Here is a 26,863-nt window from a genome sequence, read left to right as displayed (position 1 = left end):
TCTATAGCTTATTTGCCTCTTCCTTTTAATCTCCGTCGTTCAGCTGTTTCGTTACCGATCTGAGGGTTTTCTGTCAATTTACTTTGCGAGACCGCGAAATTACTCCAACTCCCTCATAGTTAAAACCAGCACATGGATGTTTAGCCGTTATTGGAAGGATCCCAGTCGCGAGTCCAAGGTACTGCTGGAAAGCGGGAATCATGTGCTGCTATACAATGATCAGCGGGGCATCTCACAGGGTGAGGTTTTTCGCTACATTATCAAAGTAGATAAGGCGCAACTCGATGCCAAGACCAAGATCGAAGAGCTGGTTCTGAGAATTAAGAACGTTGAGTCGCCGTTATTGAGGCCTATTTATTTGACTGGGCCGTATTCTGTCTATGCGGAGGTCCGGCCGTACAATTATGACGAGAACACAGCCTTCCAGGGCGATGATTTGCAATTTATCAGTGATTTGAAACCGGACGAGGCATTCAGCGCTACGCTGAAACTAAATGGCGACTCGCAGGTCGGAGAAAGTACAGTCTATTCATGGACGGTGGACGTGCTGTCGCAGATGACATTGATGGTGGACCACCCTATTTTGGTCCGCCTAAGCATTGGCAACACACGGAGTATCGTGAAGGCAGCGATGAAAACTCCGGCCAGGGCTGTTGAGCCAGTGAGCGGCTTCACAGTCGAGATTCAGGATACTATGACGGTGTGGAACGAGCCGCCTCTGTTTCCCGAGCGCCCTGTGCACTTGGTGATAGTGACGCATGGCATATTCTCCAATATTGGCTGCGATATGCTATACCTACGGGATAGGTTGAAGAAGTGCGCCGATGCGGTGGAGGAAAACTGCAATCAAAATGTGGTAGTTCGGGGCTACCATGGCAATATAGGTAAGTCGCATAAAGGCATCGAATACCTGGCTATGCGTGTAGCGGACTACGTCCTGAAAACCATTGCGCAAATGCGCAACGAGTACGTCCTAGACAGGATTTCTTTTATAGGGCACTCGCTGGGGGGATTGGTTCAGACCTTCGCCATACAGTACATGCTGGAACGGGATCCGGGGATCTTCAGTCCTCAAGCCGGAGGGCTACGCCCCATGAACTTCATTGCTTTGGCCAGTCCTTTTCTTGGTGTTATCGGGGATTTTCCGCTATATGCTACGGTCGCGTTAAATTTTGGTGCATTGGGCAGGACAGGTAAGGACCTCAACCTTAAGAATGATTTTGCAATCTCGGAGCTCGTACGGAACCCGAAGCAGGCGTACAATCGGCGACCAGTCTTGGAATCGATCGTTTCAGGGTCTATGAAATCGGTGCTTCAGGCCTTTTCCAACCGTACGTTATACGCGAACGCACTACACGACGGAATTGTGCCCCTGCGCACCTCAGCATTACTGTACCTGGACTGGTATAGTCTTCAAGAGGTCAACCTCATTGGTGCGCAGGAAGGCGCTGAGACTTTTGACCTCGGGGAGGAAGACCATGCGTTGAAGCGTTATGACACAGTAGAGATACCTCCAGACCTCTCTGAGAAAAAGGACACAATCCGTTGGTTATTACCGCGTGCTCTCATCAAAAGGCGTCATAAGTGGTATAAGAGGTCGCAAACGGTTAAACCAGGTATCGAACAGTTGTGGGACGAAGACAGCGACTACCATCCTCTAACGAAGGCATCCGCTTTGAGTTCAGCCGCGAATATTCTAGTCGCCCCTCCCCCTACACAGGATTACTACAAGGATCCTCAATCCCGGACTGACTACATATTCCACGACAAACGTTACTCCCCTGAAGAGTTGCCGCCAGCGTACTATCGCAACAGAGAACTGTTGAAGAAAATACTATACCCGAACGACAAGGTTCACAGGACGCAAGAAAAAATCGCCAGAGGATATCAGGAATCAATGAGCTGGAGGAAGGTGCTGGTCAACATCCAGCCAGAATCTCATAATAATATCATTGTGCGTAGACGTTTTGTTAATTCGTTTGGGTGGATAGTAATTGAACATTTAGTAAACGAACACTTTGGTCGCCGAGCCTCCCGTTCTGATTGAGAGTGGAAAGAGAATATAAACTTTGACTCATGTTTCATGACAGAATATGTATTACATAATAAATTAATATACCTATGTATTTAACTCTTTTGGTTCACCCGCGGACAGATGATTATCCTCATCGGCCGGGTCTATCTTGAACACCTTGTCGGGATTCAAGATCCTCTTGGGATCCAGGGCCAACTTCAACTTCCGCATCATATCAAGTGTCGATGGGCTGAGCTCCCTCTCCAGGTAACGACGTTTACCAAGGCCAATTCCGTGCTCGCCAGTGCAAGTTCCCTCATTCCGAAGACCAATATCAACCATCTTGCTAACGACCTCCTTGGACATTTCTAACTCCTCGGGACGGTACAGTAAATTATAATGGAAGTTACCTTCCCCGACATGACCGACCATTGCATGCTTCATAGGGTACTTCTCGCATAACTCATCGATTTCCTCTAATGTAGAGGCAAGCTTTGAGAGGGGAACTGCGACATCAGTAAACCATAGCTTTGCATCCTCGTGTATGTCAGTATAACAGTATTCGAGCATAGTATACAATGCGTTGGCACGGGCAGTAAACAGTTCCTCTGCTTCAGCGTCGCTCTTCGCAAATTCAAAGCTGGCCGCCTTGTGGTTGTCGCAGATAGCGCGGAGCTCTTTTAAATACTCCTTCACCACAGTTTTATTGATTCCGCCAACCTTAATAAACAATGTCGGGATTTCCTTGTATTCCTTGCTGACGGACTTCGAATGGTTCACCAACTTCATCATTTCAGAATCCAGCAGTTCAATAGCGTTCAGCTGAAATCCCTTCTTAAATATCTCTGAGACTGTCTTCGTACAGTTCGTAAGAGTGGGAAACTGTACCACTGCAACGGTCTCGCTGGGTGACTTTACCTGAAGCTTCAGTGTGGCCTCTGTAATCACTGCAAGCGTACCCTCACTACCCACCAGTAAGCCCGTCAAGTTATAGCCTGCACTGGTCTTCCGCGGCCGACGCCCGGTCTTTATAACTGTCCCATCAGCCAGCACCGCAGTGACTGATATTACATTCATCTTCATCGGGCCAAATTTAGTCGCCTTCATCCCCGATGCATTCGTGTTAATCATACCGCATATATGAGCAGTTGGCCCACAATCGCATCCAAAGATAAGATGTTCCAAGCCGGGGTGCCCTTGTAAGTATGCGTTCAACTGCTTCCAACCCACGCCTGCCTGTACCGTCACGTCCAGGTCATCGGGGCTGACGCGCAAAATCTTGTTCATGCGCGACGTGTCCAGCACAATGCCGCATCGAGTAGAATACCAGTGTCCCTCCAAAGATGTCCCCCCGGAGTATGGAACCACAGGAATGCTGTACTTATGTGCGATTTTCATGATCGCACTGACGTCTGCTGTCGACCGAGGATAGACAACATACCGGGGCTTGTAGTCCTTTCTCGGACGTGTATAGTTTAGCTGATTGTCCGTATGAAGCTCCAGATCGGCCTCCTGTGCATTCACATTTTCCTTGCCAATATCCCTCTGTATCTCAAGCACCGCCAGTTTCAGTTCCTTTTCCCCGCCGTACAAAGGTGACTCTAGTGTCGCCAGGGGCGTCGTGGACCGCTCCGGGAACACCTGACGCGTCGGTAATTGGTCGTAGTATAAGTATCCCCCAACACCAAGAGCGCCAAGAATGGCGCCGGCGCCGGCGCGCGAAGACAGAAGCCGCCATCCGGTGCTCGCTGCCGCCCGCGCGCTAAAAGACCGCGACGCCGTTAGCATACGAGGCACTGCTCTAGCGCGCCATATGCTCCTCGAGTACATCTTTGATGCCACGCGTACTCCGACGGCATCGTAGCCCACCGAACTCCCTTTTATACGTGCAACCAACCACTCTTGGCGGTGGCAGCCCCACGACCGTTTCCTCCACATGCAATGCAGCCAAATGCGACTTCGAGGAGTGTGGGGTTGTTGCCTAGCTCTCCCTTAAACAGCTCACCTCTCCGGGTCTCAAAGGGGCTCGTTCTAATCTTGGCTCGCTGTCATATATGTATTGAATATGCCACTTTGGGCCAATTACAAAGGTAGACATATCCACTGTTTATGACTAAAAGCGACTTTTTACGCACCAAGTCAAAACAGATCAGTGAATAATCTAACCAGCCTGAACTCCTGGGGTATGAATCCTGATACGTTTCGTAGGCAACTATGACTTGGATTATCTACTTAACGCCATCAGTCTGCATTCGTGTTCATGTTACATTCCGGTAAAAGTCCGCGACGTTGTTGAGCCTTTCAAAGCCATGAACATCAACAAGCTATCGCCACTGGCAGAAGACCGAATCACAGGACTATGACAGGGACAGAGAGGGAATCAGGATCAGCAGAAGCTACCGGAGCCGCCGCAGTTGCAGCAGAAGAAAAGGAAAACCCGGTACAGGGTATTTTGTCTCCAGGGAACTATAACCGCCCAGCCAAACATAGCATGCAAAAGGTGCAAAAGACTCAAAAGGCGCCTGAGGGACTGCAAGAGCAGCGTCGGAACGCGCTTGTGCAGCTTTTACAGAAGCCAGAAACAGTGCGGGAGGTGGCCAAGCGGACAGCCAAGGTGCCGGCCGGGCAGGTGTCGCCCGTCGCCAAAACAGCGGCGACGGCGGCTAGGGCGGCGCACTCGGAAGAGGCCGGGACGGCCCGCAGCGCGCCCAGCGAAGTGAAGAGCGCAGAGCCAGAGACACAGACGCCAGAGCTGGCGCCAGAGAAGCCGGCGGCCGAACCGCAGACGCCCCCGGCGACGTGCGCAGGACCTGAAAAGGTGCAGATTGGCGTTGCGGAGCTACCGCAGCCGCCGAAGGCGCAGTCGCGGACGGCAGAGCCGCGGCGGGACCCGGGCCCGGTGCCCGACATCTCGAAGCTGCTGTACGAATTCGAGCCCGCCGAGGAGCGGCCGGAGTTCTACGCAGAGGTATTCGGGCAGGTGGGCGAGCCTGCAGAGTGTGCGCGGGTGGCAGCCATGAGTTTCGAGCAGTGGACTGCGATGGGAGAGGAAATTATGGAGGAGCAGCGGCAGCTGATGGCGCGCATGGTGGCGAACCGTGCGAAGCTCAGCTACCAGTTTGAAGCCATCACGCAGGTGATCACCGAGCGGGCGCAGGCGCTGGTGGAGCACGGAGCGCAGTTCCGCGAAAAGCTTGCGCGCATCCAGAGTCTGGGCAAAGAGATCCTGAGTATCATCTAGCGCCGCACATATGAGGTAGCTTCGTATTATAATGTGGCTTAATATATAACTGTACACATTTTAGAGATGCGCAGTCAGAAGAGGACTAAAAGCGCAGGCAACGGCCGGGCTTAGTTTCTTCTTCTGAATCTTCTGTCTCTCTGGCTGGAAACGTTGGTGACGGACATTGGCAACTTCAAGCCCAAAGTCTTGACCAACTCGGCGGTCTGGTTGTCAACGTTCAACATGCCCTTGTTGTGGGACAAGTCCAAGGCAGAGACAGCTGGCACGTACTGGTCCTTTCTCTCTCTCTCCTCCTCCTGCAACTTGAAGGAGATACCTCTGACTGGGCCCTTTTGGATTCTCTTCATCAAGTGGGTGGTGTAGCCCGCAATCTTGTTTCTCAATCTCTTGGACTGGATGGTGGCGATCTCGTCACACAATCTCTTGTTGGTTTGGAAGTCCAAAGTCAACTTTGGATAGTAACGCTCGATCAAAGCCTTGGAGGCACGCTTGACGGTCTTGGTTCTGACTCTACCCTGTTACGTGAGGGGTTAGTAAGATTGCTGCCTGCTGGCCGCTCGACGGCTGGGAGCTTCTGTTCGCTTGCTGTCCGCCCAACGCTGCGTCACACTGGCCGCAGCCACATATATCTGTGCAATGCCGCTCCGCGCAGCGCTCCCGCCATCCTGCTGGCCACTCTGGTTTGCATATTTCAACGTACCATTTTGAACTGCTTTTAGGTCCCTTACTTGTGGCTTCTTTACCTCTGAATAATGTACAACCAACTAGATGTATCTTTTTTGATGGCCCGCTGCTGGGTGCGAGGTATCTTGTTGCGGCTGCATACGGTGCCGAGGATTCCGCCGCCTCGCCGCTGTCTCGCGCCGGTGCCGCACCGCGCACCGATGCTAGGCAGAGCCCGCCTGGCTCCGCAGGAAGCCTCTGCCTGGCGCGCGCCCTGCCGAGCAAAATGAGAAATGCCCAGAAAATATAATGTGTGGGTGTCAAATGTGTGGGTTGTAGTCACGGGATATCGATGTAGCAGCTGGAAACATTTAGAGTTTCTAGTTAACGTAGAGCTTAACTAGCGGTAAAGGATGAAAGGCGCGTGAGATCGGAGGGGAAGGCTGGATTCGAGATAACGATGTCGAACAAGTTCCACTGCGATATATGTTCGTCGGATTGCACAAATCGGGTTCGGATCTCGTGCGCAGTGTGCCCAGAATATGATCTATGTGTGCCATGTTTTTCGCAGGGCCTATATAATGGGAACCACCGGCCGTACCATGACTACCGGATCATCGAAACAAATTCGTACCCGATTTTATGCGACGACTGGGGGGCAGACGAGGAGCAAGCGCTGATTAAGGGCGCGCAGACGCTGGGACTGGGTAACTGGCAGGACATTGCGGACAACATTGGGTCGCGGGAGAAGGAAGAGGTGTACGAACACTATGTCAAGTACTACCTGAAAAGCGATTTCTACCCGATCCCGGACATCACAAAGGATATACGAGTACCACAGGAGGCGTTTCTGGAAGAGCGGAAACGGCGGATTGAGCGCTTCCGCGAGAAGCCTCTGCAGCCGCCGCGTAAGCCGCTCGCATCGGTCCCATCGTGCCACGAGGTACAGGGGTTCATGCCTGGGAGGCTGGAATTCGAGACTGAATTCGAGAACGATGCAGAAGGCCCAGTAAAGGACATGGTTTTTGAGCCAGATGACCAGCCTCTGGAGATCGAGGTGAAGTTGGCGATACTCGACATATACAATTCTCGTCTGACTACGCGTGCTGAGAAGAAGCGTCTACTGTTCGAAAATAATCTGATGGATTACAGGCGACTGCAGAGTATTGACAAGAAACGCTCCAAGGAGGCCAAGGAGCTCTATAACCGTATCAAACCACTAGCCCGCATAATGTCACCACAAGACTTTGAAGAGTTCAGCAAAGATGTGCTGGAAGAGTTGCGGTGCAGAACACGGATTGCACAGCTACAGGAGTGGAGGATGAACGGAATTACCACGCTTGAGGCCGGCCTTAAATACGAACGTGACAAACTAACTAGAATTCAGACCCTGGAGAGGTTTGGCTCCTCTATATATGGTTCTTCTGCCCAGGCGAACTCTAATAGGTATAGGGCGTCAGCAGCGCATAGGACAGCATCCGAGTTCAGTCAAAACTACTCCGACTGTGGCAATAGGAAGAAAGCCATCACCACTGGCGATATACAACATGGTGCGGACTTTGGATTACTTTCTCCGGAAGAACAGCAACTCTGCATCCAGCTGAAGATTATGCCAAAGCCGTACATTGCAATTAAAGAAGTGATATTCAGAGCTCTCTTACGCACCGGCGGTATGCTGAAGAAGAAGCATTGCCGCGAACTGCTAAATATAGACCAGGCGAAGGCCAACAAAATTTATGAATTCTTCAGCTCTCAAAATTGGTTATAGCCTTGAAAAGTTTAGTTGGTGACAAACATATATAATGATAATAATAATATACACGCCGATGCAATACAGGACTGTTGCTAGAACAACTTTGGCTCCTTCCTGGTACCACAACTAACCTATGAATGCTATAGCTTCTTGATGATCGCGTTCAGAACAACATACCTAGGATCATTGTTCCTGTCCATATTAAACAAGAAGTTTTCCTGCAGGTATGTGCCATACCTTGTAGCGAGCTGGTTGGCGATGGGCGTTTCAGATTTTGCCTTATAGGCGAGATACTTTTTAACAGAGAGCTGTAGCTGATCAATATCAAGTGTCTCTACAGTAGTGTATCTGATATTCAGGATACTATCCTGCAGTAGAACTTCGATGTAAAGTTGTGGCAAAACTTCTTTGATATTCAGGTTAAAATGTTCATGTTTCAGATATTGTATAACATGATTGATTAGGTATGCTCTGTTTAGGTCCTGAAATTCATCAAACAGCTTGATGTACTCCATAGACTTCTCAAACAGGAATTGCACGACATTGCGTCTCAATTCTATGTCTACTGTATTCTCAGTGGAGGTATAGTAACCACGGTGCTTTTTGATATATTCCTCACCAAGCGATTTCATAGCCACATCGTAAACAGCCAATGCCACGTCGCCACGCAGAGCCTGATTCGTCCCTTCTGTTCCCAGCATATTCATGTCGGCCTCGGGAAGTTCGTTTAGTTTATCCTTCATCTGATCACCTGTAGATGGTAAAAGCAGTTGTTCACCCTCCTCGCCATCATCATCTTTCGCCAGATCCTGCTGCTGCTGCATATCTAGCGCCTGTTCCCGCTCGCTAATGAGGTTCATGACCTTCCGTCTATTGATGAGCTTTGTTACAAAGTTCAGTTCGAATTTTACATATTCGAACCACAACTTTGCTGAGTCAGGATTGAAGCGCAGACCGGTTTGGAAGACGGTCCTGCAGCTCTTGAAATTGGCGTGAACCTCATATTCATACTTGGCGCACGAAATCCATACGTCCACGTTAGCTGGATGTAGTTTCAGCAGCTGATTATACACACTGTGTATTTTCCGGTAAGATGCCTTATTCCCACTGCTCTTCAAATGCTGCAGATAAAGGGCCCAGAACTTGATGTCCTTTGGAAATTTATTACATCCCCTCTGAAAGATAAAGACAATACGCTGCTGAATCGACCAGTCCGACACACTGTTCCGCTTCGAACCCTGCAAGATCCGCTTTACCCGCTTTAGCCGTAGCTTCTCCACGTTTTTCTCGTACTCGATATATTTCAAATAATCAGATGTCGACGAACCGCGTGAGTTCAACCGATGCTCGAAATCTGTTCTCTTCTTCATGATAGTGTTGACTTCATTTTTTGTGAATAAGCCATTGTCCACGAGGTCACTGACCTCTGGGATGCACTGCTCCAAATAGTATCTGGCTTTGCTGGACATCACGCTCAAAAGGTGTAGAAACGGAGCAGTCTTCTGATGAAGAGGTACCTTCTATAACGCATTAAGCTCAAGATGAGCTCCCATAATTAGGCTGAAAATTTTCGATATCGTTTCTTTTTTTTTTGAGTAGGCATCATGATGGGCGGTAAATCAAAGTGTGATCTTATGCTCGGCAGCGAATACCGCTCTCAATATATGCCCCAAAGCCCTCCATATGCGCCAAGTCCACGTTTGCTTATTGTGCCCAGTTATTTGGCGTTAACTGCTCAATATAGTGCTGATATTACCCGGCTTTGGCGATGTTACTTGCAATTTTTCATCTCTTTAAACCGTGAGTCGACGGCTCTATAGCAGTAACGGTCTCGATACGCGGCCAATATGCACTCCGTGAATATGCAAAGCATCAAGTCTTTATGGACTTCATGTGGCATGGTACGTACCATATGAATACCCGGGGCTTGTTTCAAACAGAGTACTAACGTTCAACTATCTTTAGTTTGTGCGCCATCAGTCGACACATGCCATCACCCCATTGTTAGGGGCTTCTAAGCCACCTACCTACACATTGACGACGTTGCGGGCGTTTCCATCTCTGGAGCCAGTGTCGTTTATGCCGGTTCCAATGTCTGTGCTTGGTGTTCCTCTGCGCCGAGATATCCTATGGCGAGCAGTTGTCTACGAAAACGATAACAAACGTGTTGGGTCTTCCAATCCACCAAGCCGGAGCGAGAACGGTTATTCTAGGCGGAAGCTACTGCCTCAGAAGGGCACGGGGCGTGCACGAGTCGGTGATGCGAACTCGCCTACTCGGCATGGTGGTGGACGCGCCCATGCAAGATCTGCGCCCAATGACTACACTACGAAACTCCCACGCAAAATATACTCACAGGCTTTCAGCATTGCCCTAAGCCACCAGTATCGCCAGGGGAACATGTACGCCATTGGCTTGGAGGAGTCCGGTAAACTTTCTGAGGGTGACCTCCCAGTCCTGGATCTTCTGCCTTCCGAAACCAACCCTCACCCCGATGCCGTCTTTGAAACTTTTCTAAACGAATTCGGACTTCAGAACAAGAGGTTACTGTTTATTATTGATGAACCTAGACCCAGTCTTATGGCATTCACTGAGTCATTTAAGGATAAGGTCGACATTGTGCAAAAGGAGTTCGTCGATGTCAACGACATTCTCAGAGCCCACAGAATTTTTATTGAATCCGAAGCTTTGAAGTATCTTGCCGTTATGCATTCCTCCTAAAGACCATCCTTATCCTATGTAAACTACGCAGCCTCTGTAAATAGCCATGCATCTAATGCTGAAGAGCCTTGTAAGCATCGCTCTCAAAACCCATATATGAGACTGTTATACATCAGTACATTAACATCCTTACACCACAACAAAATTATTCTGCATCTTTTGCTGAGGCGCCTGCGTGGCATCCGCATCCTAGGCTGGGATCCCACCGAGGGTCCCCCGTCCAGCACCGAGTCTGTACCGGAGCCCGGCGGGATGGGAAGGGCGCACTACGCTCCCTAGGCGGGAGGACAGTGCTGCGGTACGCTCTGTGGTAGGGAGAGACAGTTTTTTTTCAGGTCGAATAGCTAGTTAGTATAGGTGAACGGAAAGTGACAAAACTTGGTCTCAATTCACAGGAAGCGTTACCATCCATAGGAAGAAGCAGAAATGTCTCTAGTCGTCGCTGAACAAGGTTCTTTCCAACACATTTTGCGGTATGTTTAAAGATCCAGAGGAGTGCTCAGTGGGTTGATGCGAGTATAACTGTTGCGCGCGGATGATATCAAGAGGCAGACTGCAATCCATGAACTGTGCAGCTAGGAGGGCCACAACATCCCTCGCATGCTTTCGGATTACGCCATAACACGATTCCCGCATATCGACTGAGAGTATCGTGGAATATGTACTAACAGGTTTACAGTTTGTTGAACACTAACGTTGATGGTAACATCAAGATCGTGTACGCCTTGACCACTATCCGTGGTGTTGGTAGAAGATACGCCAACTTGATCTGCAAGAAGGCTGATGTCGACTTGAACAAGAGAGCTGGTGAGTTGACCCAAGAAGAGTTGGAGAGAGTGGTTCAGATCATGCAGAACCCAACCCACTACAAGATCCCAGCTTGGTTCTTGAACAGACAGAAGGACGTCAACGATGGTAAGGACTACCACAGCTTGGCCAACAACTTGGAGTCCAAGTTGAGAGACGACTTGGAGAGATTGAAGAAGATCAGAGCTCACCGTGGTATCAGACACTTCTGGGGCTTGCGTGTCAGAGGCCAGCACACCAAGACCACTGGTAGAAGAAGAGGTTAAACAGCCGATGCCTTTAAACAGCTTTGTTTTTTTGTGTATTCTGCGTTTCTACCTTTCCATAAACCATGCAAGCAAGAGTTATGAGGAATTCTAACCGAGATCTTTGTACTTTTAAGAATCGACTCAAATAAATAATATATATATATTATATTACTACCGCTACTATTATTGGCGTTGTGAGTAGGGTTGCTGTATCTGTTAATCCATCATCGGACAAGGAATGCTAGTTTGAACATGGTCATTATAATTACAGGTTGCAGCGGCATTTAAAAAGGGAACGTGAATGAAAGAAACTACATGCATTAAAGGTTAACCTAGTACTAAGGAGTCCGTTGGTAAGAGTTCGTTACAGGCCTGTGAGTGTTTCAATTAAGCCCCGGTGAATGTTCGCAGGAGACATCTCCGAGAAATAATTATTGTTGAGGAAGTAGCTGAAAACATACAGCAGGGATTTATCTGTTCAGAGTATTAAGATTAATCTCTGCTAACGGATATCCTTTTGGTTTGATATCAAGCTTACACTTTCTGCTGGGCGAGGCAATATGTTCTGCCAGCGCTTTGTCGGTTCCAGATTCGGGGGCCGAAACAGACAGGGCTGTCTTGGACGAACCGCCATTAATTAATTTATTGACCCTGTTGTTCGGTGACGTCTGAATCGGAGTAAGTTGTTTACCGGACCGTAAACGAAATGTTAACGCTTGGCCTTTGCAGTTATGTGATGCACTGGAGGGCGATGAAACCGGCGTTATTCTCCTGGATGCCATGTCCAGGAAAGATGAAGCGGATGCGCCAGTCTTATTATGACTATCGGTCTTCTCAGGCGTTTGGATACCTAGTTTCTGACCTGCAGAGTACATACCTGCCTGGTTTTCTGAGCGTCGTTCGACGAAAGTCGCCTCTAGGGGCGAGTTCGTGACTTGCATTAGTTTGACGTACGACTCCGGAGTTGAAGGCAAGCGGTCAGCGAAATCCCTCTCCTTGCGCTTCTTTTTCATGCTTTGTCTCTTATTCTGAAACCAAATCTGGACAGCCTTCTCAGTCATATTGCACCGAGTTGCTAACTCAATCCGCTTCTCCTTAGATGGCGTGCGGCACTGATCAAATTCTTGCTGTAGAATCGTCAGCTCGTGCTTGGATGTCCTCCTACGCTTGCGGCGCGCAAGCGGAGCGTTGTCAATCGATGGCTCCTGCGACAGAAACGTCTCCTGCGAGTGTGATATAAACGCAAAAGACTGCTTGGCCGGCGCCGGATACGATTTGCGCTGCGTGGGCGTTGCGATGCCGCCTATTACGGCCGCCAGAACGCCTTCACGGGCCCTCTCCAGTGGCCGCACGGCTTCAGCCACGCCCGGCATCTTTAGTAACAGCACTGGCTGCCGTGCAGTGCTCTCCCCCTTCACTAGAGGCGTGCCCTCGCGGGACACAGTCCCGGACGCGCGCCGAGACACGTGCTCCTCGACCTCTGCCCGTCGTGCAACCGGCGCAAGGGGCCTACACGTGTACATCTGTGGTGACGTGCCCCGCAGCGGCGGTAGCTTGATAATCCCGTCGCCGTCCATCTTAAATTTACTCAGACGCACAGGCTGCGGCGACACCACCTGATCTGCGCTCAGCAGCGTCGATAGCATCGGAAGCGACACCTTTTCTGGCATATCCGCCCTGCTCTCGCTAATCTGCTCGGCCCTGCACCCCACCGCTGCAATCCTTTCTTTTCGGACCTTACTGGCGCTGGCTACTCGAGCTTCCATCACTCTGCAAGGCCTGACTCCTCTTATATATCTGTGCGCTGCTGTGATCCTACACTTCTAATTGTCTGGCGCTCCTTACACTATTGTTAGACATGCGAACAAAACCAAAACAAACATTCCTAACAATCGAGCCTGTCAATTGGGCATTCTACTACTTTGATCTCATTATGGCGTACACGTCGCGACTCTCTTTGTGGAACTGGAGCAATATACTATCCTAATGAAGGAACCATATAGTTCTTCTGTCGCTTGAAAAGGAAGTCTGTTAGAACGGCCAGAAGGACGCGAGAAAAGATCGGCCCTATTTCCTACGCCAGCATGTGTTTACGCTACCCTGTGCTGTTCGAAGCCGTGCTACGCATCATCGTGTGTGCGAGAGCCGCACCGATGTTATTGCTTCATTAGGCTGCGCATTGTATGCGAATCGTGTCGGCAGAGCATGACGCACCGGGGCCCGAGCCGCGACGCGTGAGCCAAGGCAATTTCCTGATTCGCAAGGTGTTTTCGCGTTGAAAGAAATGTGATACGTCGCTGACGAAACTGCCGGTTCGGGATGTGTCAGGAGCGGCGCGCGGCATCACGTGGCACTAAGTCACGTGGCCTTGGGCTACTTGGGATGTTCTGTTGCCTTTTGCCACGACAAGAGGAAAAGCGCACGTGACAGGCCGCTTCACACAGGCGTTTAATGCAAGACGCTGCGCAGCAATAGAAACTGGCGGCTGTAGGAAGGTGAGGGACATGGCAGCAGAAGAGGGCCGAAGGCTGCAGATGAAGAACGGTGAGGGCGTGGGTCGCTCAGGACGCCCGAGGTGGGCGCTGTGGATCGCGGCTCTGATGGCTGGCGCACTATGGTGGACGGTGCACAGCGATGCGGTAGCGTTGATGAGCAAGGCTTGCGGGAAGGACGCAGCGACTACGCCGAGGGCGGCGAGGGCGTTACGTGGACGTTTTCTGCACATAACAGACATTCACCCAGATCCTTTGTACGTTGAGGGGTCGTCGATCGCCGGGGCGTGCCACGGGGACCCTGCACGGGATGCGTCTGACCGCGCGGGGCGGTTTGGAGACGCGATGGGTGGGTGCGACGCACCGATGGACTTGATGAACTATACTCTAGCATGGGTAGCGACCCACCTGCGGGACGAGATTGACTTTGTTGTGTGGACTGGGGACAATGCCCGTCACGACAACGACCGTCGGCAGCCGCGGACTGCAGAGCAGATTCTGCATATGAACGCGCAGGTCGCAGACCAATTCTATGAGCTTTTCCAGCAGCAGCGCGATGGGGACACTATGCAGGGCGTCCCGGTGGTGCCATCGCTAGGCAACAACGATGTCTTTCCACACAACATGTTCTCGCTGGGCCCGACACTCATGACACGCCAGCTGCAGCGCATCTGGGCGAAGTTCATACCGGAAGAGCAGCGCCAGGCGTTTGAGCACGATACATCTTTCTTTGTGGAGGTAATTCCTGACCGGCTGGCAGTGATTTCTTTTAACACGCTCTACTTCTTCAAGTCGAACCCGCTAGTGGACAATTGTAACGACAAGGCTCAACCGGGCCATGCGCTGCTGCTCTGGCTTGGAAGTGTGCTGGAGGAGATGCGTGCTCGCAATATGAAGGTGTGGCTGTCTGGCCATGTGCCCCCTATTCCGAAGAACTTCGAGGGATCCTGCTACAACAAACTAGCCTGGTGGACCTACGAATATCGCGATGTTATCATTGGTGGCCTTTACGGACACATGAATGTTGACCATTTTTACCCGGCCGATGGAAAGGCGGCGAAGAAGAGTATAAAGCGCAGAGGGAAGGCCCGGACGAAAGAACGCAACACCCAGGAACAACCGCTGGATATTCTTGATGATAGTGTTGACAACCTCTTCAGCGGCCGGGGCGCCATGCCATTAAGAAAGGAAAAATACATGCGCAGATTGTTCAAGGATGTGTACTGCCCAATTGCCAAGCGTTTGGAGGACAAGGGGAAGCAAGAGCAAAGCTACGAACGGTACAGCATGGTCCATGTCGCGGCTTCAGTGATTCCGACTTTCAACCCTGGCTTCCGCGTTTGGGAGTACAATCTTACTGGCATTGATAACGCTGTGGCCCCCGCACCATGGACCCGATTGGTGCGCCGCGCGCAGCAAATCTTATCCCCACTCCGCAAGAAAAAGCACGGCCCGGACAGAACGTTGCCGCCCAAGAAACCTAAACATCTCGCGGCCGGCCCAGGCCATATACCACAGGCACTTACACCTATCCGGTTTACCCAGTACTATGCAGATCTTGCAGAGATTAACAAGGACTATGCCAGAGAACTGGAGGCGGGGCGGTCGCACGATGAGGCAGCAGCAGCAGCGTTTCGGTACAAGATCGAATACACATCGGAGGATGAACCATACCCGATGGAGTCGCTACTAGTGCGTGACTATGTAAAGCTGGCCTCGAAGCTTACGGAGGATCGAACTGCGTGGAAGACGTACGTCCGCCGCGCTTTCGTATCCAGCGGCTACCGCGACAACTAGTCTCAAATCATCATATTTACTAGACCATTATTTACGGAAAAACTACGCGACTGCCATGTTTAGTCCTTGTGGGCCTCGCTGAAGTACTCCTTGGAGGCAGCAACATCAGGCTTGATAGTAGCAGCACCTGGAGTCCAGTTGCATGGCAAGACAGTGCCGTTCTTGTCGGTCCACTGGAAGCCCTCAACCAATCTCAAGGCCTCGTCGACGTTTCTGCCGACTGGCAAGTCGTTAATGGTGATGTGTCTGACCACGCCCTTAGGGTCGATCACGAATAGACCTCTCAAGGCAATGCCCTCCTCCTCGATCAACACGCCGTAGTCGCGGGACAAGGAGTGGTTGGTGTCGGCAACAAGAGGAATGTTCACGTTACCTAGACCACCGTCCTTTCTGGCAATGTTGGTCCAAGCCAACAACGAGTACTCAGAGTCGGTGGAAGCAAACAACACTTGCGCACCCAAGTCCTCGAACTTCTTAGCGGCGTCAGAGAAGGCAACGATCTCAGTTGGGCACACAAAGGTGAAGGCCAATGGGATGAAGGCCAAGACAACGTACTTGCCCTTGTATTTCTCCAAGGAAACCTCATCGAACACACCGTCGATGACGGCGGTCTTCTTGAATGCTGGGGCTTGCTTTTGAACCTGGGCGACCATTGTAGAATTGCTGTTTACAGAGTTTGTGGCGAGGTATGAAGGGGCCAGCCACAAAATCTGATCGCATCTGCCGCCTTCTTTTATATTTTTTTGGTTATCAGTCAGTCAACCCCCCTAATGCGGCGCCGTTGCCACCCGGGTCATTACCCGGCCGCCCGAGCGCCCGAAGCCTTCCAGAAGCGCAGAGAAGCGGAGCGGAGATAAACGGAATTGCGGGCGGAGCATAAGCGTATTGAACTAGATAGGTGCCATGATTTAGTCATCTGGGTGCAACTGCATGCCAGTGGCAGGCTCTAGGAGTGGTTCCAGCTGCTCGAATTGCGCCTGACCATCACCAGGCTCGCGCAGGTCTGCATCAGCTGGTGGCTGGATTTGTGCAGCTTGGCGGTCCATGGTGCGTTCGTTAATAATCTCATCGAACTGCAGTTGAAAGGTGGGAAAGAACAGCAGGATGGAGAGAGCCAGGCTCTTGCAAGCGGCGACCACGACGTTGTCCTTCTCGGGATCGGTAGCGACTTTGCGCATGAGGCCGCCGCTGCAGAATTCGCATAGTATGGCCAACCTGTCTGCGAGAGCGGCTGCCTTGCGGTAGGTGCGGAAGATCCGCTGTTTGTAGTGGTAGATACGCAATTCTTTGTAAACGGCTAGTTCTGGCGCTGGCAAGGTTTGTGGTGCGTCCAGATTAAGTAGAACATTCCTGAGAAGCTCATCAAAGAGCTGCACGAGTGGTTGGCAGTCTGCTGTGCGGTATTCGTAAGAGGCACAGCGCCTGAGGATACGCGCGAGCGCTACGCGGGCCGAGAGGTTCGCGTTCAGATGGTAGGTTGCACATAACGTGTCTCGTAGCTCTACATCAGTGCTGAGCCGCTGCGAGAGAGCATCGAGGATTATATGGAAGCTTGATGAAGCGTGAAAGCGACCAAAAAAGCGGTGCTTCAGATCTTCGGCGACAATACGCTCCAAATCTGCACGCTCTGTGCTGCTGATACTAGCATTCTTCCCGAAGAAATAGTCTGTCCATGTGTCGATGAGCTTATTAGACGAACGCGCCAGGCCCACAAGGAAGAACGCGAGTACCAACGAACAGAAGGTTAGGGGATAGCTGTAAAGTTGGAATATGCACATAATAAAAACCCAAAAGGTCAATTCATAGAAAAGGAGATATACTGTGTAGCCGACAATGCGTAACAGATGACGTAAGTTATGGGCACGGGATGTGACTATCGGGGGCGGCACGTTCTGCCTCAGGCCTTCTCCAGCAAGGTGGTCCGCAGGCGGAGCGACTGAGCGGAATAGAGACACACGCTGTCGCTGAAGCGAAGTGCCCAGGATGTGTTCGAGTTTATGCACCACATTAGGCTTCAAGTAAAGGCGGTCGCCAGCTACATGGCACTGGTCTTCCGATATCCGTAGTGTATGGCCGCTGACGCTTATCTCGGTGATGGTTTCATCGAACTCCTCCCTCGCGACAAAAAATGACGAACCATCTACTTCGACTCGCTCATACAGTTCGCCTGTACGTTTCAACCTTTCGCCCTTTTCGGTCAAATAGTGTGGGGGTTGCGGAGTAGCCTGCGGCAAGATCAGATTGTCTTGTGATGGAGAAGCTGGCGCATCAGTAGAGTGCAGAGAAGACCCATGCGGAACAACTGTACCACCCAGGGACTGCCGTCTTCCCGGAATGTTGGGAAAAACAACAGCACGGCCTGAGTCACTTACAGTCGCAGTGGGTTGCGAGCGCGACAGATTAAAAGAAAAGCGCTCGGGGTTTGTGAACAGCTCAGACCAAAACCCAGGTCCTGGCTCGCGGAATTCCTCGCTTACCTTCACATGCAACTTAGTGTGTTCGTTGTCCGAAATATACTCCAAAATCTTGATCGGCGCACCTCTGTGGTTCATGTCCTGCACAAGTTGACCACTGTATACCAGTTTGACATCAGAGGGCGAAATCATCAGTGTGTGGCCGTACACAGAGCAAATAAACTCCTTTACTTCCTGCACGGTGGTGTCGACTGTCACTTTCATAGTCTTCATCGCCAACACGGAGTCCGAAACGAACTCGATAGTTACACCATCCCCGTCCTGGCCGTGGTTGGTACGGAACATAATTAAGCAATGCGAGAATGGGGTGGGCGCAAAGTCAAAGCCCAATACCTCCTGTAGGCTCAACCCCGCGTGTTCTGCCGCGTCTTCGGCGCCCAGGTACACAGGGTACGATCGCCCTGCAACTTGGAATGCAAGCATGTCGTTGGGCACATGGTTCTTGTTCGAACACAGGTTCTTGCAGCTGCTGCGCTCGTACTCGTTCACTATATCACATGCCATCGTCCGCAGCGCCAGCACAGACGTCTTCAGAGGCACACGTTGCCTTATCACCGCCACCACTTTATCCATGGAAAGCGTGTTGACCTGGAACTTGACGTTCACATACGCAAACTCACTGTCGCCATCGTAAGCCAGGTCTACAGTGTCCGCCTCCGACCTGCTCCGCACATCCAGCTCCAGATGGACCAACCCCGCGCCGCAGCCTGCAATCTCCTCGCACAACATGGTCAGATCGAGCGGACGCTGTTGGTATTTCAGACAGTATTGCTCAGGCGGCCCAAGCGCCATGTTCTCCCTGATGCATGATAACCAATGCACATACTGCAATAGCCTGGCAACTGATGACTTGGGGGACGCACGCACGTACAGCGAGGAGGATCGATGCTCCGCATTCAGATAGGCGATGCTGAATTGAACTGGCGGCAGTGCCAGATATTCCATCTTAGTATGCCGAAGTTTCACACTGCGTTGTTCAGTCTAGGTGGCTAAAACCTGTTCAGTGTAGTCAGCTAAAAAGGAGTTCGCGAGGATAAGATACGCAATTTTAGCGTCGAAAAATAAGTACGACAGATATTTCTACTACATCACCCATTATGCATCTGCCAGTGCCCAGCTGGCAGCCATTCTGGTGCAGCATTGGGGGCTCCTCTGCATCTGCTTGCATGCCATATATACCATATACGTTAATAGTGGCGTCACTTGCGGCGAGACTCTTCCAGTTCGCGCAGTTCCTGCTCTAGGCCGGAAAGTTCCGACTGCATCTCGGCAGCCTTTTTGCGGGCCTCCTCCGCACGCTGCTTTCTGCGACGCACCTCAAGATCCCGGCGCTCCAGTTCCTGGATCCAGAGCTGCTCACGCATTTTGGCCTTCTGGCGCAATTGCTCTTCTTTGGAGAGCTGCTCGTGCTTCGCGGAGCCGTAGAAAAAGGAGCCTGCAATCAGGGCGACAAGGGTGCCCGTCTGCAGGCCGACACGCCAGCGAAACCACTTCTGGGCGTTGCGGCGGTTCCCGGAGCGTACGTTCTTGATTGCAAGCAGGATGGCACCTGTGGTCATAAGGACGCCTGCGGGAACGAGCGGCTCACGCTTACAGTGGAACACCATCTTCTCGGAGAAGGTCATCTCATCGAGGTCCTTGTCGGCCTCGGAGCTGGTGGGTAGGTATGACATTGTGTTAGCGATTCGGCACGCGCTGATGAGTGGCTAGTGGGCCAACCAGAAAGCGAGAAGACGCCCACAGATATTGCGTGCATCACGTGATTTCGCGCTGGGGGGACGGCGACGCGCTGCGGGCACATCGCACCTGGGCTGCTATATGATGGGATGCCATGCTTCTCAGCCTATTGCTATGTACCTGGCTACAGACGTGGCGGCGCTCATTCGTTTAAGATGAATTCCTTCAACTCGGCGTACGCACGATCGATGTCATCGTTGACCACGATGCGGTCGTGGGCGCCAGTGGCCGCGTAGGCCATTTCCGCCTCCGCAGCCGCTAGCCGCTTGTTGAGCGATTCTTCCGTCTCCGTACCGCGCCCCACTAGGCGTTCGCGTAGCGAGTCAAGCGATGGCGGCGCGAGGAACAGGAAGCGCGCGTGCAGATCCGTTTGCTTGACGGACTTGACGCCCTGCATGTCGATATCCAGGATACAAATCTTCCCGGAGTCGATGACCTTGCGCACCGCGGCCACGGTCGTGCCGTAGTAGTTGCCGGAGAACTGCGCCCACTCGATGAACTTCTTCTGCGCAATCATCGCCTGAAACTCCTCTACGGAGGCAAAGTTGTAATCCTTGCCCTGCACCTCGCCCGGTCTAGGCGCCCGCGTGGTCGACGAGACGGAGAACCCAAACCGTTCGGGAAACTCTGCGAATAGCTTCTTCAGAAGCGTTGACTTGCCAGCACCGCTGGGGCCGGAGATAACGATAGGGCGTGGCATATGCAGACTTTTGTGTATGGGGTTGGCTATAAAGTGGGACTGTCCTGCCAGTTCTACGGCTTCCAGTAAGAAGAGAGACAGAACAGCTCATCGCTTTTCCAGTCCTGGGGAGCGATGTTGGCTTCACACTGAAAAAGTTGCTTCCAGTTCGCCTTTGTATGGACGTCTCCTTCTCCGGAGAGTGGCGGGGCATGTAGGCGGCACCCCATGGCGGCACCCCAGGCGGCTATGCTAGCCTTGGTAGGGTCTTTTGCCCGAATCTTGCGGTAGTAGCAACATTATATCGGGCAAGCATCGGCATCGTGGTGTACGCTCCGGACGGTAGCCCCTTCAGGACCGCAACGCAAGCTAACAGTGGAAAGTGACTAGCGTACGCAAGCATAGGCAAGCATTACCTAGCTTGCAGTAAGCGGAATGATGGCAAATAGAGCAATACAGTACATGATAGTGATGACGCTCCGCATGGGGTGGGCCGCTGGCGCTGGCAACGATGCGGGAGGGGTGCCGAACGAACCCGACGGACAACCGCCCATAGACGGTGAGCCGGATGAGAACGTGAACCCAATAACTGAGGAGATTTTCTCATCTTGGGCGCTGTGCATCCTTCTCTTCCTCTTAATCGCTGCGTTGTGGACGAACTACTATCTGACACAGCGGCGGATTCGCGCGGTTCACGAAACTGTGCTCTCGATCTTCTATGGCATGTTGACTGGCTTCCTGATTCGGGTGTCGCCGGGGCACTATATCCAGGATACGGTAACCTTTAACTCGTCTTACTTCTTCAACTTTCTCCTACCGCCGATCATCCTGAACTCTGGTTACGAGCTGAACCAAACAAACTTCTTCAGTAACATCGTCTCCATCCTTACGTTTGCCATCCCCGGGACGTTTATCTCGGCAGTGGTTTTGGGCGTTATTCTGTATCTCTGGACTGCACTCGGGCTTGAGTCGATTGACATCTCGTTCCTGGATGCGCTTTCCGTGGGCGCGACGCTGTCCGCCACGGACCCTGTGACTATTTTGTCCATATTCAATGCCTACAAGGTGGATCCAAAGCTATACACGATTATATTTGGGGAGTCACTATTGAATGACGCAATTTCGATTGTGATCTTCGAGACATGCCAGAAGTTTCACGGCAAACCCTTGACGTTTATGTCTTTCTTTGAGGGTATAGGGCTATTCCTGATGACTTTTACGATTTCCCTTCTCATAGGAGTCATGGTCGGCATTCTTGTGGCGCTGCTTTTGAAGCATAGTCATGTCAGGCGGTATCCGCAGATTGAGAGCTGCTTAGTCCTGCTAATTGCCTACGAGTCCTACTTCTTTTCCAATGGTTGTCATATGTCTGGTATAGTGTCCCTCCTTTTCTGCGGTATCACCCTTAAACACTATGCGTACTATAATATGTCGCGCAGGACTCAATTGACAATCAAGTATATCTTCCAGGTTCTTGCGCGTTTGTCTGAGAACTTTATCTTCATTTACCTTGGCCTGGCGCTGTTTACGCAAGTGGAGCTGGTTTACAAGCCCATGCTTATTATAGTCACGGCTATCTCCATCTGCGTTGCGCGCTGGTGCGCTGTATTTCCGCTATCCGACTTTGTGAACTGGCTGTACCGTGTGCGGACTATGGGCACCTTAAGATCAAGGACGGCGGTGTCTATTCCTGACGAGATTCCATACCAATACCAGATGATGACTTTCTGGGCTGGGTTGCGGGGTGCTGTTGGAGTGGCACTGGCTATGGGTCTACAGGGCGAGTTCAAGTTCCCTCTTCTGGCCACTGTGCTGGTAGTTGTGGTTCTCACCGTTATCATATTTGGAGGTACTACTGCGGGTATGCTTGAGATCTTAAACATAAAGACAGGGTGCGTAGAAGAACAGGAGGATACGGATGATGAATTTGATATTGAAGCCCCTAGACCTGTCCAGCTAATGTCTTCATTAGACGCACCTCCATTTTTAGCCGACAGCCCGACCGGCTCCCCGGATCAAGAAAGCTTTCCTCCTATGATAGACCGACCCTCTTCGCGCTCTGCATCAGGCGCTGACCAGCCTGTGGGACGATTATCATTAGACAGAAGAAATATCCGCGAAACCTTGGGCAATATACTGCAAGCCGATGGGCAATGGTTTAACAAGTTTGATGAACGAGTCTTAAAACCGGTTTTTCTGGACAATCCATCTGCATCTCCTTCGAACAACAATCAATCAGGGAGCAATTCTTTTATCGGCAATCGCCGATCTTGAGTGTTTCTGCTTCCCCTGCGAGAAATATATATTATAAAATCACGGATACCATGCCAGCGCAGAATATGGCACGTAAATGGTTCAATTAACTTAATATATTACAAGATATATAGGGTAAAGGTTATTGGGCTTTGCGCTTGTATATTTTTATTCATTACACGTTTGAAGTACCCATTGGCTCAACTTGACGACATCGTCATCAAGATAGACATCATTTAAGAGCTCGTTATATTTCAGCACAATTTCAAGGAACACATTAATAGTTAGATCATAGAGAACTGATATGGCGTCCGGTCCTGAGTCTGAGGAGGAAGGTAGTTCCCATTCCACAAAAGTACCCAGGGAGCCCACTGATCTTTCGAGTATTTTCAGTACCTCTCCGACGGATGATACTACGCTTCCTTTGGGATCTTCATCTAATGAGTTGATCAACATACCCATTAGGGCAATAACACACTCCGCATAGCAGCTCGGTAGAGGAATCAGCTTTTCGGCTTGATGCTTCTTGGATATAGTCCACAGCTCAAAAAAGGATAGCGGACGTTTGGAACCAGAAGCGTTCGCCTGGCCTGGAAAAAAAAAGGATACAAGGAACTTAGTGAGGTAATTCGCTACATCTTGAACAAGATGTAGCATGCTCGGCTGCTGTGTAAATATCGGTGGATTGTAAGAATGCGCAGGCTGGATAAATTGCCGAGCAGACTGTCCTGGGAAGTAGCGCGCAGCAGCAACACCTGCACCAGAATCCAGTGGATCCTTATTGAGACGCTGGCTAGGTGTGGGGAGGTGTGCCTGTGGATAAGCTGCCGTAGACAATGCAGGCTGGTTTCCAAAAAGAACATCATCCTGTGAAAGTGGCGAAAAGTTCATCTGTTTTGCCGAGGAGAATGTTTCCTTGGACTGCTCGAGGCTTTTCAAAAAGTCAGCAATGTTTTTATTGCTCTCCTGGATGGTCACAAGACATTCACGCAATATGTTGGTCCATATATGAGAATTCCCATAGCGGGTGTGGTATATTGGCAGCCTCATCTGTACCTCTGGCGACGTAGCACGGTACGATAGTTCCTGGAATGCGGTCAATCTAGTGAACATGCGTTTGGAGTTCAGACCTGTCACCAGAGTTTCCATAGGCGTAGACGAGAGGGAGGAGATCGGCTTCCCTTTGTGTAAACAGCCGATGGAAAGATATGCATTGAACGCGATGTTCGTGAGATCCCACAGCTGGAAGGTGATGAATGCAAGTATCGTAGTCTGTATGTAAGCAAGGAACCCAACCGAAAGTTTCGTGGTCAACATGAAGTAAACCACGGGCTGCAGCACAAAAGTTGCGGCGGTTAATACGCAGCACTTCACAAAGGAGTCACGCGTCCGTGACAAAATAAACGCCTGACAGCTCTGGCGATGGTGCCCGTAATTAAACGACAGGCGCCCCAGGTCAAACGCAAGATGTTGCACAGTGTATATCAGAGGCACCAACATCCACTCATTTAACCGCCGGTAAAGCACTGGAATGCTGTGCTTGGAATCGTAGAGAACACCACTTAGCGACAGGGATATTAAAAGACCGCTTACGATGTGTGTGATCTGGTATAATACAAACTTCAGCGAGAAAAATTCCCCATACACGAACGTGATGGTATTCGAATACCCCAGAAACTGCACATGCAGGTAGTTTTTCCGTGTGATGATCACCAGCAGTAGCGCAAAGTATACCAACAACGCCTTAACCGGAAACAAAAGCATCCGCTCCCAGGTGTTTATGTCCCACCGCCCCATAATCGTCACTGCCGCTCCCGACACAACGCTCAATGTCAACAGCAGTCGCGTGGCTAGGTAATTGAACCTAGTCTTGCAAATGTCGCTGAAAATCGCATTATAACTGTACCGCAAGTTCAGTGGTGCAGGAGTAGCAGAATCATACATAATTCTGAGTGAATACACAGATCGGCTCTGTGGATACTCTGTTTACTGGTTTGTGATGGTAGTTTAGGATGGCGTATACGCTACAGGAGGAAAAATTTGTAGCACTCTGGTGTCCGAGATCACAGGAACAGACGGCACTAGGAGATCGGACAGCAGCACTGGCAATGGACGTGAGCTGTGCAAGAAGAGACACAACAGCTCATCTATAATGGCCAATCTCACGCCCGTATTGGCTATCATAACGAGGAGGCCTAAGTGAGCTAGCGCACAGGTGCTGCGCCAAGTGGCTAGCGCAGGACTCGCTTCTGTGTTCTTTACAGTGGCCGATGGTCAGCTGCACGCTACTGTTGGGGATCGTACCCTTCCAGTGGAAGACTGCGTATCCAAGAGCTGTTTCTCTATGGGTGCGCACCTGCGATACATGGTTTGTAACGCGGCCTGAAATTTATCGCCACTTCCTGCGACTGTAAACAGCAAAGCGCGAGATCCTCACAGCTGAGCAAGCCCTTACATCGCCTGGTGCCATGGCAGATGACAAGAAGGGCCAGATGGGGAACGTGGATGATATCCAGGCAAAGCTGGACAAGCGGCTAGGTCCCGAGTACATCTCTAAGCGCGTAGGTCACGGGACGACTCGTGTTGCATACATCGAGGGCTGGAAGGCTATCAACCTCGCAAACCAGATATTCGGGTTCAACGGATGGTCCAGCGAGGTCAAGAGTGTCACGGTGGACTTTATGGACGAACGGCAGGGGCGCTTCACGATTGGATGCACGGCCGTGGTGCGCGTGACACTGTCGGACGGGACGTTCCGCGAAGACATAGGTTATGGCACGGTGGAAAACGACCGCCGAAAGTCCGGGGCGTTCGAGCGTGCCAAGAAGTCTGCCGTGACAGACGCGTTGAAGCGGAGTTTGCGTGGCTTCGGCAACGCGTTGGGCAACTGCCTATACGATAAGGACTTCCTTTCCAAGATAGACAAAGTCAAGTTCGAACCGCCAGACTTTGACGAGGGCAACCTGTTCCGCGCTACGGACGAAAACAACGAGCTGTCGCGGGCGAATACGGTGACGGACCACTCAGAGGGCCCGGCGCCAAAAAAGCGCAACGCCCCGCTGCCGCCCGCCCCGCGCCCTGGCGCCATGCGTCCAGAGGCCGCGCACGCCGCGCCCGCGCCCTCGGAGCCCCCACTAGAGCGTCCGCGCAGCAGTGAGAACGACCAGGAGGATCTGCTCGATGATTCCTTCATGTTTAGCGACGAGCTCCAGGACGATGATCTGATCAACATCGGCTCCGCCAAAAAGGCGCCCTCGGGGGTGCCGCGCCCTGCCCCGCCGCCTCCACCGCGGGCCTGGCCCCCCCAGGACGCCCCGGTCGCCTTTGTCACCGCCAAAGCCGCCCCGGATCTCCAGGCACATGGGCCTGTTCCCCCTACCCATCTCTTCGACCCAAAGTTCCAGGCTCAATCCATACGCCATACCGTGGACCAGACCACCTCCGCTCACGTCAAGCTCAGCGTCCTGCGTGAGAAGGGCATCGACCAGGCCCGCGACGACATCTACTCCAAGTTTGCCCCGAAAGGTAAGATCCTGCCTCCCCCAGATACCGCTACCGACCCTGATCCCACATTGGCTGCACGGCCTGCTCTTTCAGCCCCACAGAATCTTCCTACTAACACTTCTAGCATACAAAGGCCTACGATGATCGAACTACCGAAACTTCACTTCCCGCAGCCTACGGCAGTACCTCTCCCGAATGTTCCAGCTTCGCGACGTGAGGTCGGCCGTCCTAAGCAGTCACCCCCTAGTCTACGCAAGCCACCGCCTCAGTAGCATCCACTCCTTAGTACCTTTAGTCCCCGTAGTTCCTTCAGTACATAAGGCTATATAGTTAATTGGCATCATTATACACGAAAAGAAATTTGCTATGGAAATTCCATTATGGTCTCGAGAGGTCTCACTTGAATAACGACGTCTGCTGCAAGATCGTTGGACCTACAAGGAGCCAATTTAGGAAACAGTTGAAGGCTAATACACC

At 51.4% G+C, this 26,863-nt stretch overlaps 17 protein-coding genes across 17 annotated transcripts; 8 read left to right on the top strand and 9 right to left on the bottom strand.

The window, feature by feature from the left end:
- Positions 1–136: 136 nt before the first annotated feature.
- On the top strand, positions 137–2,047 carry AGOS_AER322C (putative hydrolase; the record flags this gene model as incomplete). The annotated part of the gene is made up of 1 exon (NM_210532.2): positions 137–2,047. One exon carries the CDS (start codon positions 137–139, stop codon positions 2,045–2,047), a length of 1,911 nt encoding a protein of 636 aa, NP_985178.2.
- Positions 2,048–2,119: 72 nt separating this feature from the next.
- Positions 2,120–3,952, bottom strand: DLD1 (D-lactate dehydrogenase; the record flags this gene model as incomplete). The annotated part of the gene is made up of 1 exon (NM_210531.1): positions 2,120–3,952. One exon carries the CDS (start codon positions 3,950–3,952, stop codon positions 2,120–2,122), a length of 1,833 nt encoding a protein of 610 aa, NP_985177.1.
- Positions 3,953–4,373: 421 nt separating this feature from the next.
- On the top strand, positions 4,374–5,255 carry ECM11 (Ecm11p; the record flags this gene model as incomplete). The annotated part of the gene is made up of 1 exon (NM_210530.2): positions 4,374–5,255. The coding sequence occupies one exon, from the start codon at positions 4,374–4,376 to the stop codon at positions 5,253–5,255; it is 882 nt and encodes a 293-aa protein (NP_985176.1).
- Positions 5,256–5,365: 110 nt separating this feature from the next.
- Positions 5,366–5,961, bottom strand: RPS17B (40S ribosomal protein eS17; the record flags this gene model as incomplete). The annotated part of the gene is made up of 2 exons (NM_210529.1): positions 5,366–5,773; positions 5,959–5,961. 2 exons carry the CDS (start codon positions 5,959–5,961, stop codon positions 5,366–5,368), a joined length of 411 nt encoding a protein of 136 aa, NP_985175.1.
- A 420-nt stretch (positions 5,962–6,381) lies between these two features.
- On the top strand, positions 6,382–7,689 carry ADA2 (chromatin-binding transcription regulator ADA2; the record flags this gene model as incomplete). Its single annotated transcript, NM_210528.1, has 1 exon — positions 6,382–7,689. One exon carries the CDS (start codon positions 6,382–6,384, stop codon positions 7,687–7,689), a length of 1,308 nt encoding a protein of 435 aa, NP_985174.1.
- A 125-nt stretch (positions 7,690–7,814) lies between these two features.
- UTP6 (snoRNA-binding rRNA-processing protein UTP6) lies at positions 7,815–9,143 on the bottom strand (the record flags this gene model as incomplete). The annotated part of the gene is made up of 1 exon (NM_210527.2): positions 7,815–9,143. One exon carries the CDS (start codon positions 9,141–9,143, stop codon positions 7,815–7,817), a length of 1,329 nt encoding a protein of 442 aa, NP_985173.2.
- A 378-nt stretch (positions 9,144–9,521) lies between these two features.
- YML6 (mitochondrial 54S ribosomal protein uL4m) lies at positions 9,522–10,395 on the top strand (the record flags this gene model as incomplete). Its single annotated transcript, NM_210526.2, has 2 exons — positions 9,522–9,575; positions 9,640–10,395. 2 exons carry the CDS (start codon positions 9,522–9,524, stop codon positions 10,393–10,395), a joined length of 810 nt encoding a protein of 269 aa, NP_985172.2.
- Positions 10,396–10,821: 426 nt separating this feature from the next.
- RPS18A (40S ribosomal protein uS13) lies at positions 10,822–11,468 on the top strand (the record flags this gene model as incomplete). The annotated part of the gene is made up of 2 exons (NM_210525.1): positions 10,822–10,868; positions 11,075–11,468. The coding sequence occupies 2 exons, from the start codon at positions 10,822–10,824 to the stop codon at positions 11,466–11,468; spliced, it is 441 nt and encodes a 146-aa protein (NP_985171.1).
- A 452-nt stretch (positions 11,469–11,920) lies between these two features.
- On the bottom strand, positions 11,921–13,216 carry YHP1 (Yhp1p; the record flags this gene model as incomplete). The annotated part of the gene is made up of 1 exon (NM_210524.1): positions 11,921–13,216. The coding sequence occupies one exon, from the start codon at positions 13,214–13,216 to the stop codon at positions 11,921–11,923; it is 1,296 nt and encodes a 431-aa protein (NP_985170.1).
- A 738-nt stretch (positions 13,217–13,954) lies between these two features.
- On the top strand, positions 13,955–15,739 carry PPN1 (endopolyphosphatase; the record flags this gene model as incomplete). Its single annotated transcript, NM_210523.2, has 1 exon — positions 13,955–15,739. The coding sequence occupies one exon, from the start codon at positions 13,955–13,957 to the stop codon at positions 15,737–15,739; it is 1,785 nt and encodes a 594-aa protein (NP_985169.2).
- Positions 15,740–15,798: 59 nt separating this feature from the next.
- On the bottom strand, positions 15,799–16,392 carry TSA2 (thioredoxin peroxidase TSA2; the record flags this gene model as incomplete). Its single annotated transcript, NM_210522.1, has 1 exon — positions 15,799–16,392. One exon carries the CDS (start codon positions 16,390–16,392, stop codon positions 15,799–15,801), a length of 594 nt encoding a protein of 197 aa, NP_985168.1.
- Positions 16,393–16,647: 255 nt separating this feature from the next.
- USA1 (Usa1p) lies at positions 16,648–19,158 on the bottom strand (the record flags this gene model as incomplete). The annotated part of the gene is made up of 1 exon (NM_210521.2): positions 16,648–19,158. One exon carries the CDS (start codon positions 19,156–19,158, stop codon positions 16,648–16,650), a length of 2,511 nt encoding a protein of 836 aa, NP_985167.2.
- A 254-nt stretch (positions 19,159–19,412) lies between these two features.
- Positions 19,413–19,886, bottom strand: RCF1 (respiratory supercomplex assembly factor RCF1; the record flags this gene model as incomplete). Its single annotated transcript, NM_210520.1, has 1 exon — positions 19,413–19,886. The coding sequence occupies one exon, from the start codon at positions 19,884–19,886 to the stop codon at positions 19,413–19,415; it is 474 nt and encodes a 157-aa protein (NP_985166.1).
- Positions 19,887–20,092: 206 nt separating this feature from the next.
- On the bottom strand, positions 20,093–20,650 carry GUK1 (guanylate kinase; the record flags this gene model as incomplete). Its single annotated transcript, NM_210519.1, has 1 exon — positions 20,093–20,650. One exon carries the CDS (start codon positions 20,648–20,650, stop codon positions 20,093–20,095), a length of 558 nt encoding a protein of 185 aa, NP_985165.1.
- A 414-nt stretch (positions 20,651–21,064) lies between these two features.
- NHX1 (bifunctional K:H/Na:H antiporter NHX1) lies at positions 21,065–22,903 on the top strand (the record flags this gene model as incomplete). The annotated part of the gene is made up of 1 exon (NM_210518.1): positions 21,065–22,903. One exon carries the CDS (start codon positions 21,065–21,067, stop codon positions 22,901–22,903), a length of 1,839 nt encoding a protein of 612 aa, NP_985164.1.
- A 147-nt stretch (positions 22,904–23,050) lies between these two features.
- NDC1 (Ndc1p) lies at positions 23,051–24,826 on the bottom strand (the record flags this gene model as incomplete). Its single annotated transcript, NM_210517.2, has 1 exon — positions 23,051–24,826. One exon carries the CDS (start codon positions 24,824–24,826, stop codon positions 23,051–23,053), a length of 1,776 nt encoding a protein of 591 aa, NP_985163.2.
- A 524-nt stretch (positions 24,827–25,350) lies between these two features.
- RAD52 (recombinase RAD52) lies at positions 25,351–26,658 on the top strand (the record flags this gene model as incomplete). Its single annotated transcript, NM_210516.1, has 1 exon — positions 25,351–26,658. The coding sequence occupies one exon, from the start codon at positions 25,351–25,353 to the stop codon at positions 26,656–26,658; it is 1,308 nt and encodes a 435-aa protein (NP_985162.1).
- Between the last annotated feature and the right edge of the window lie 205 nt (positions 26,659–26,863).

This window comes from Eremothecium gossypii, chromosome V, assembly GCF_000091025.4.
Source record: "Eremothecium gossypii ATCC 10895 chromosome V, complete sequence".
Classification (NCBI taxonomy): domain Eukaryota; kingdom Fungi; phylum Ascomycota; class Saccharomycetes; order Saccharomycetales; family Saccharomycetaceae; genus Eremothecium; species Eremothecium gossypii.
Note: the sequence above shows the minus strand (reverse complement) of the source record. Positions and strands in the feature narration are given on the sequence as shown.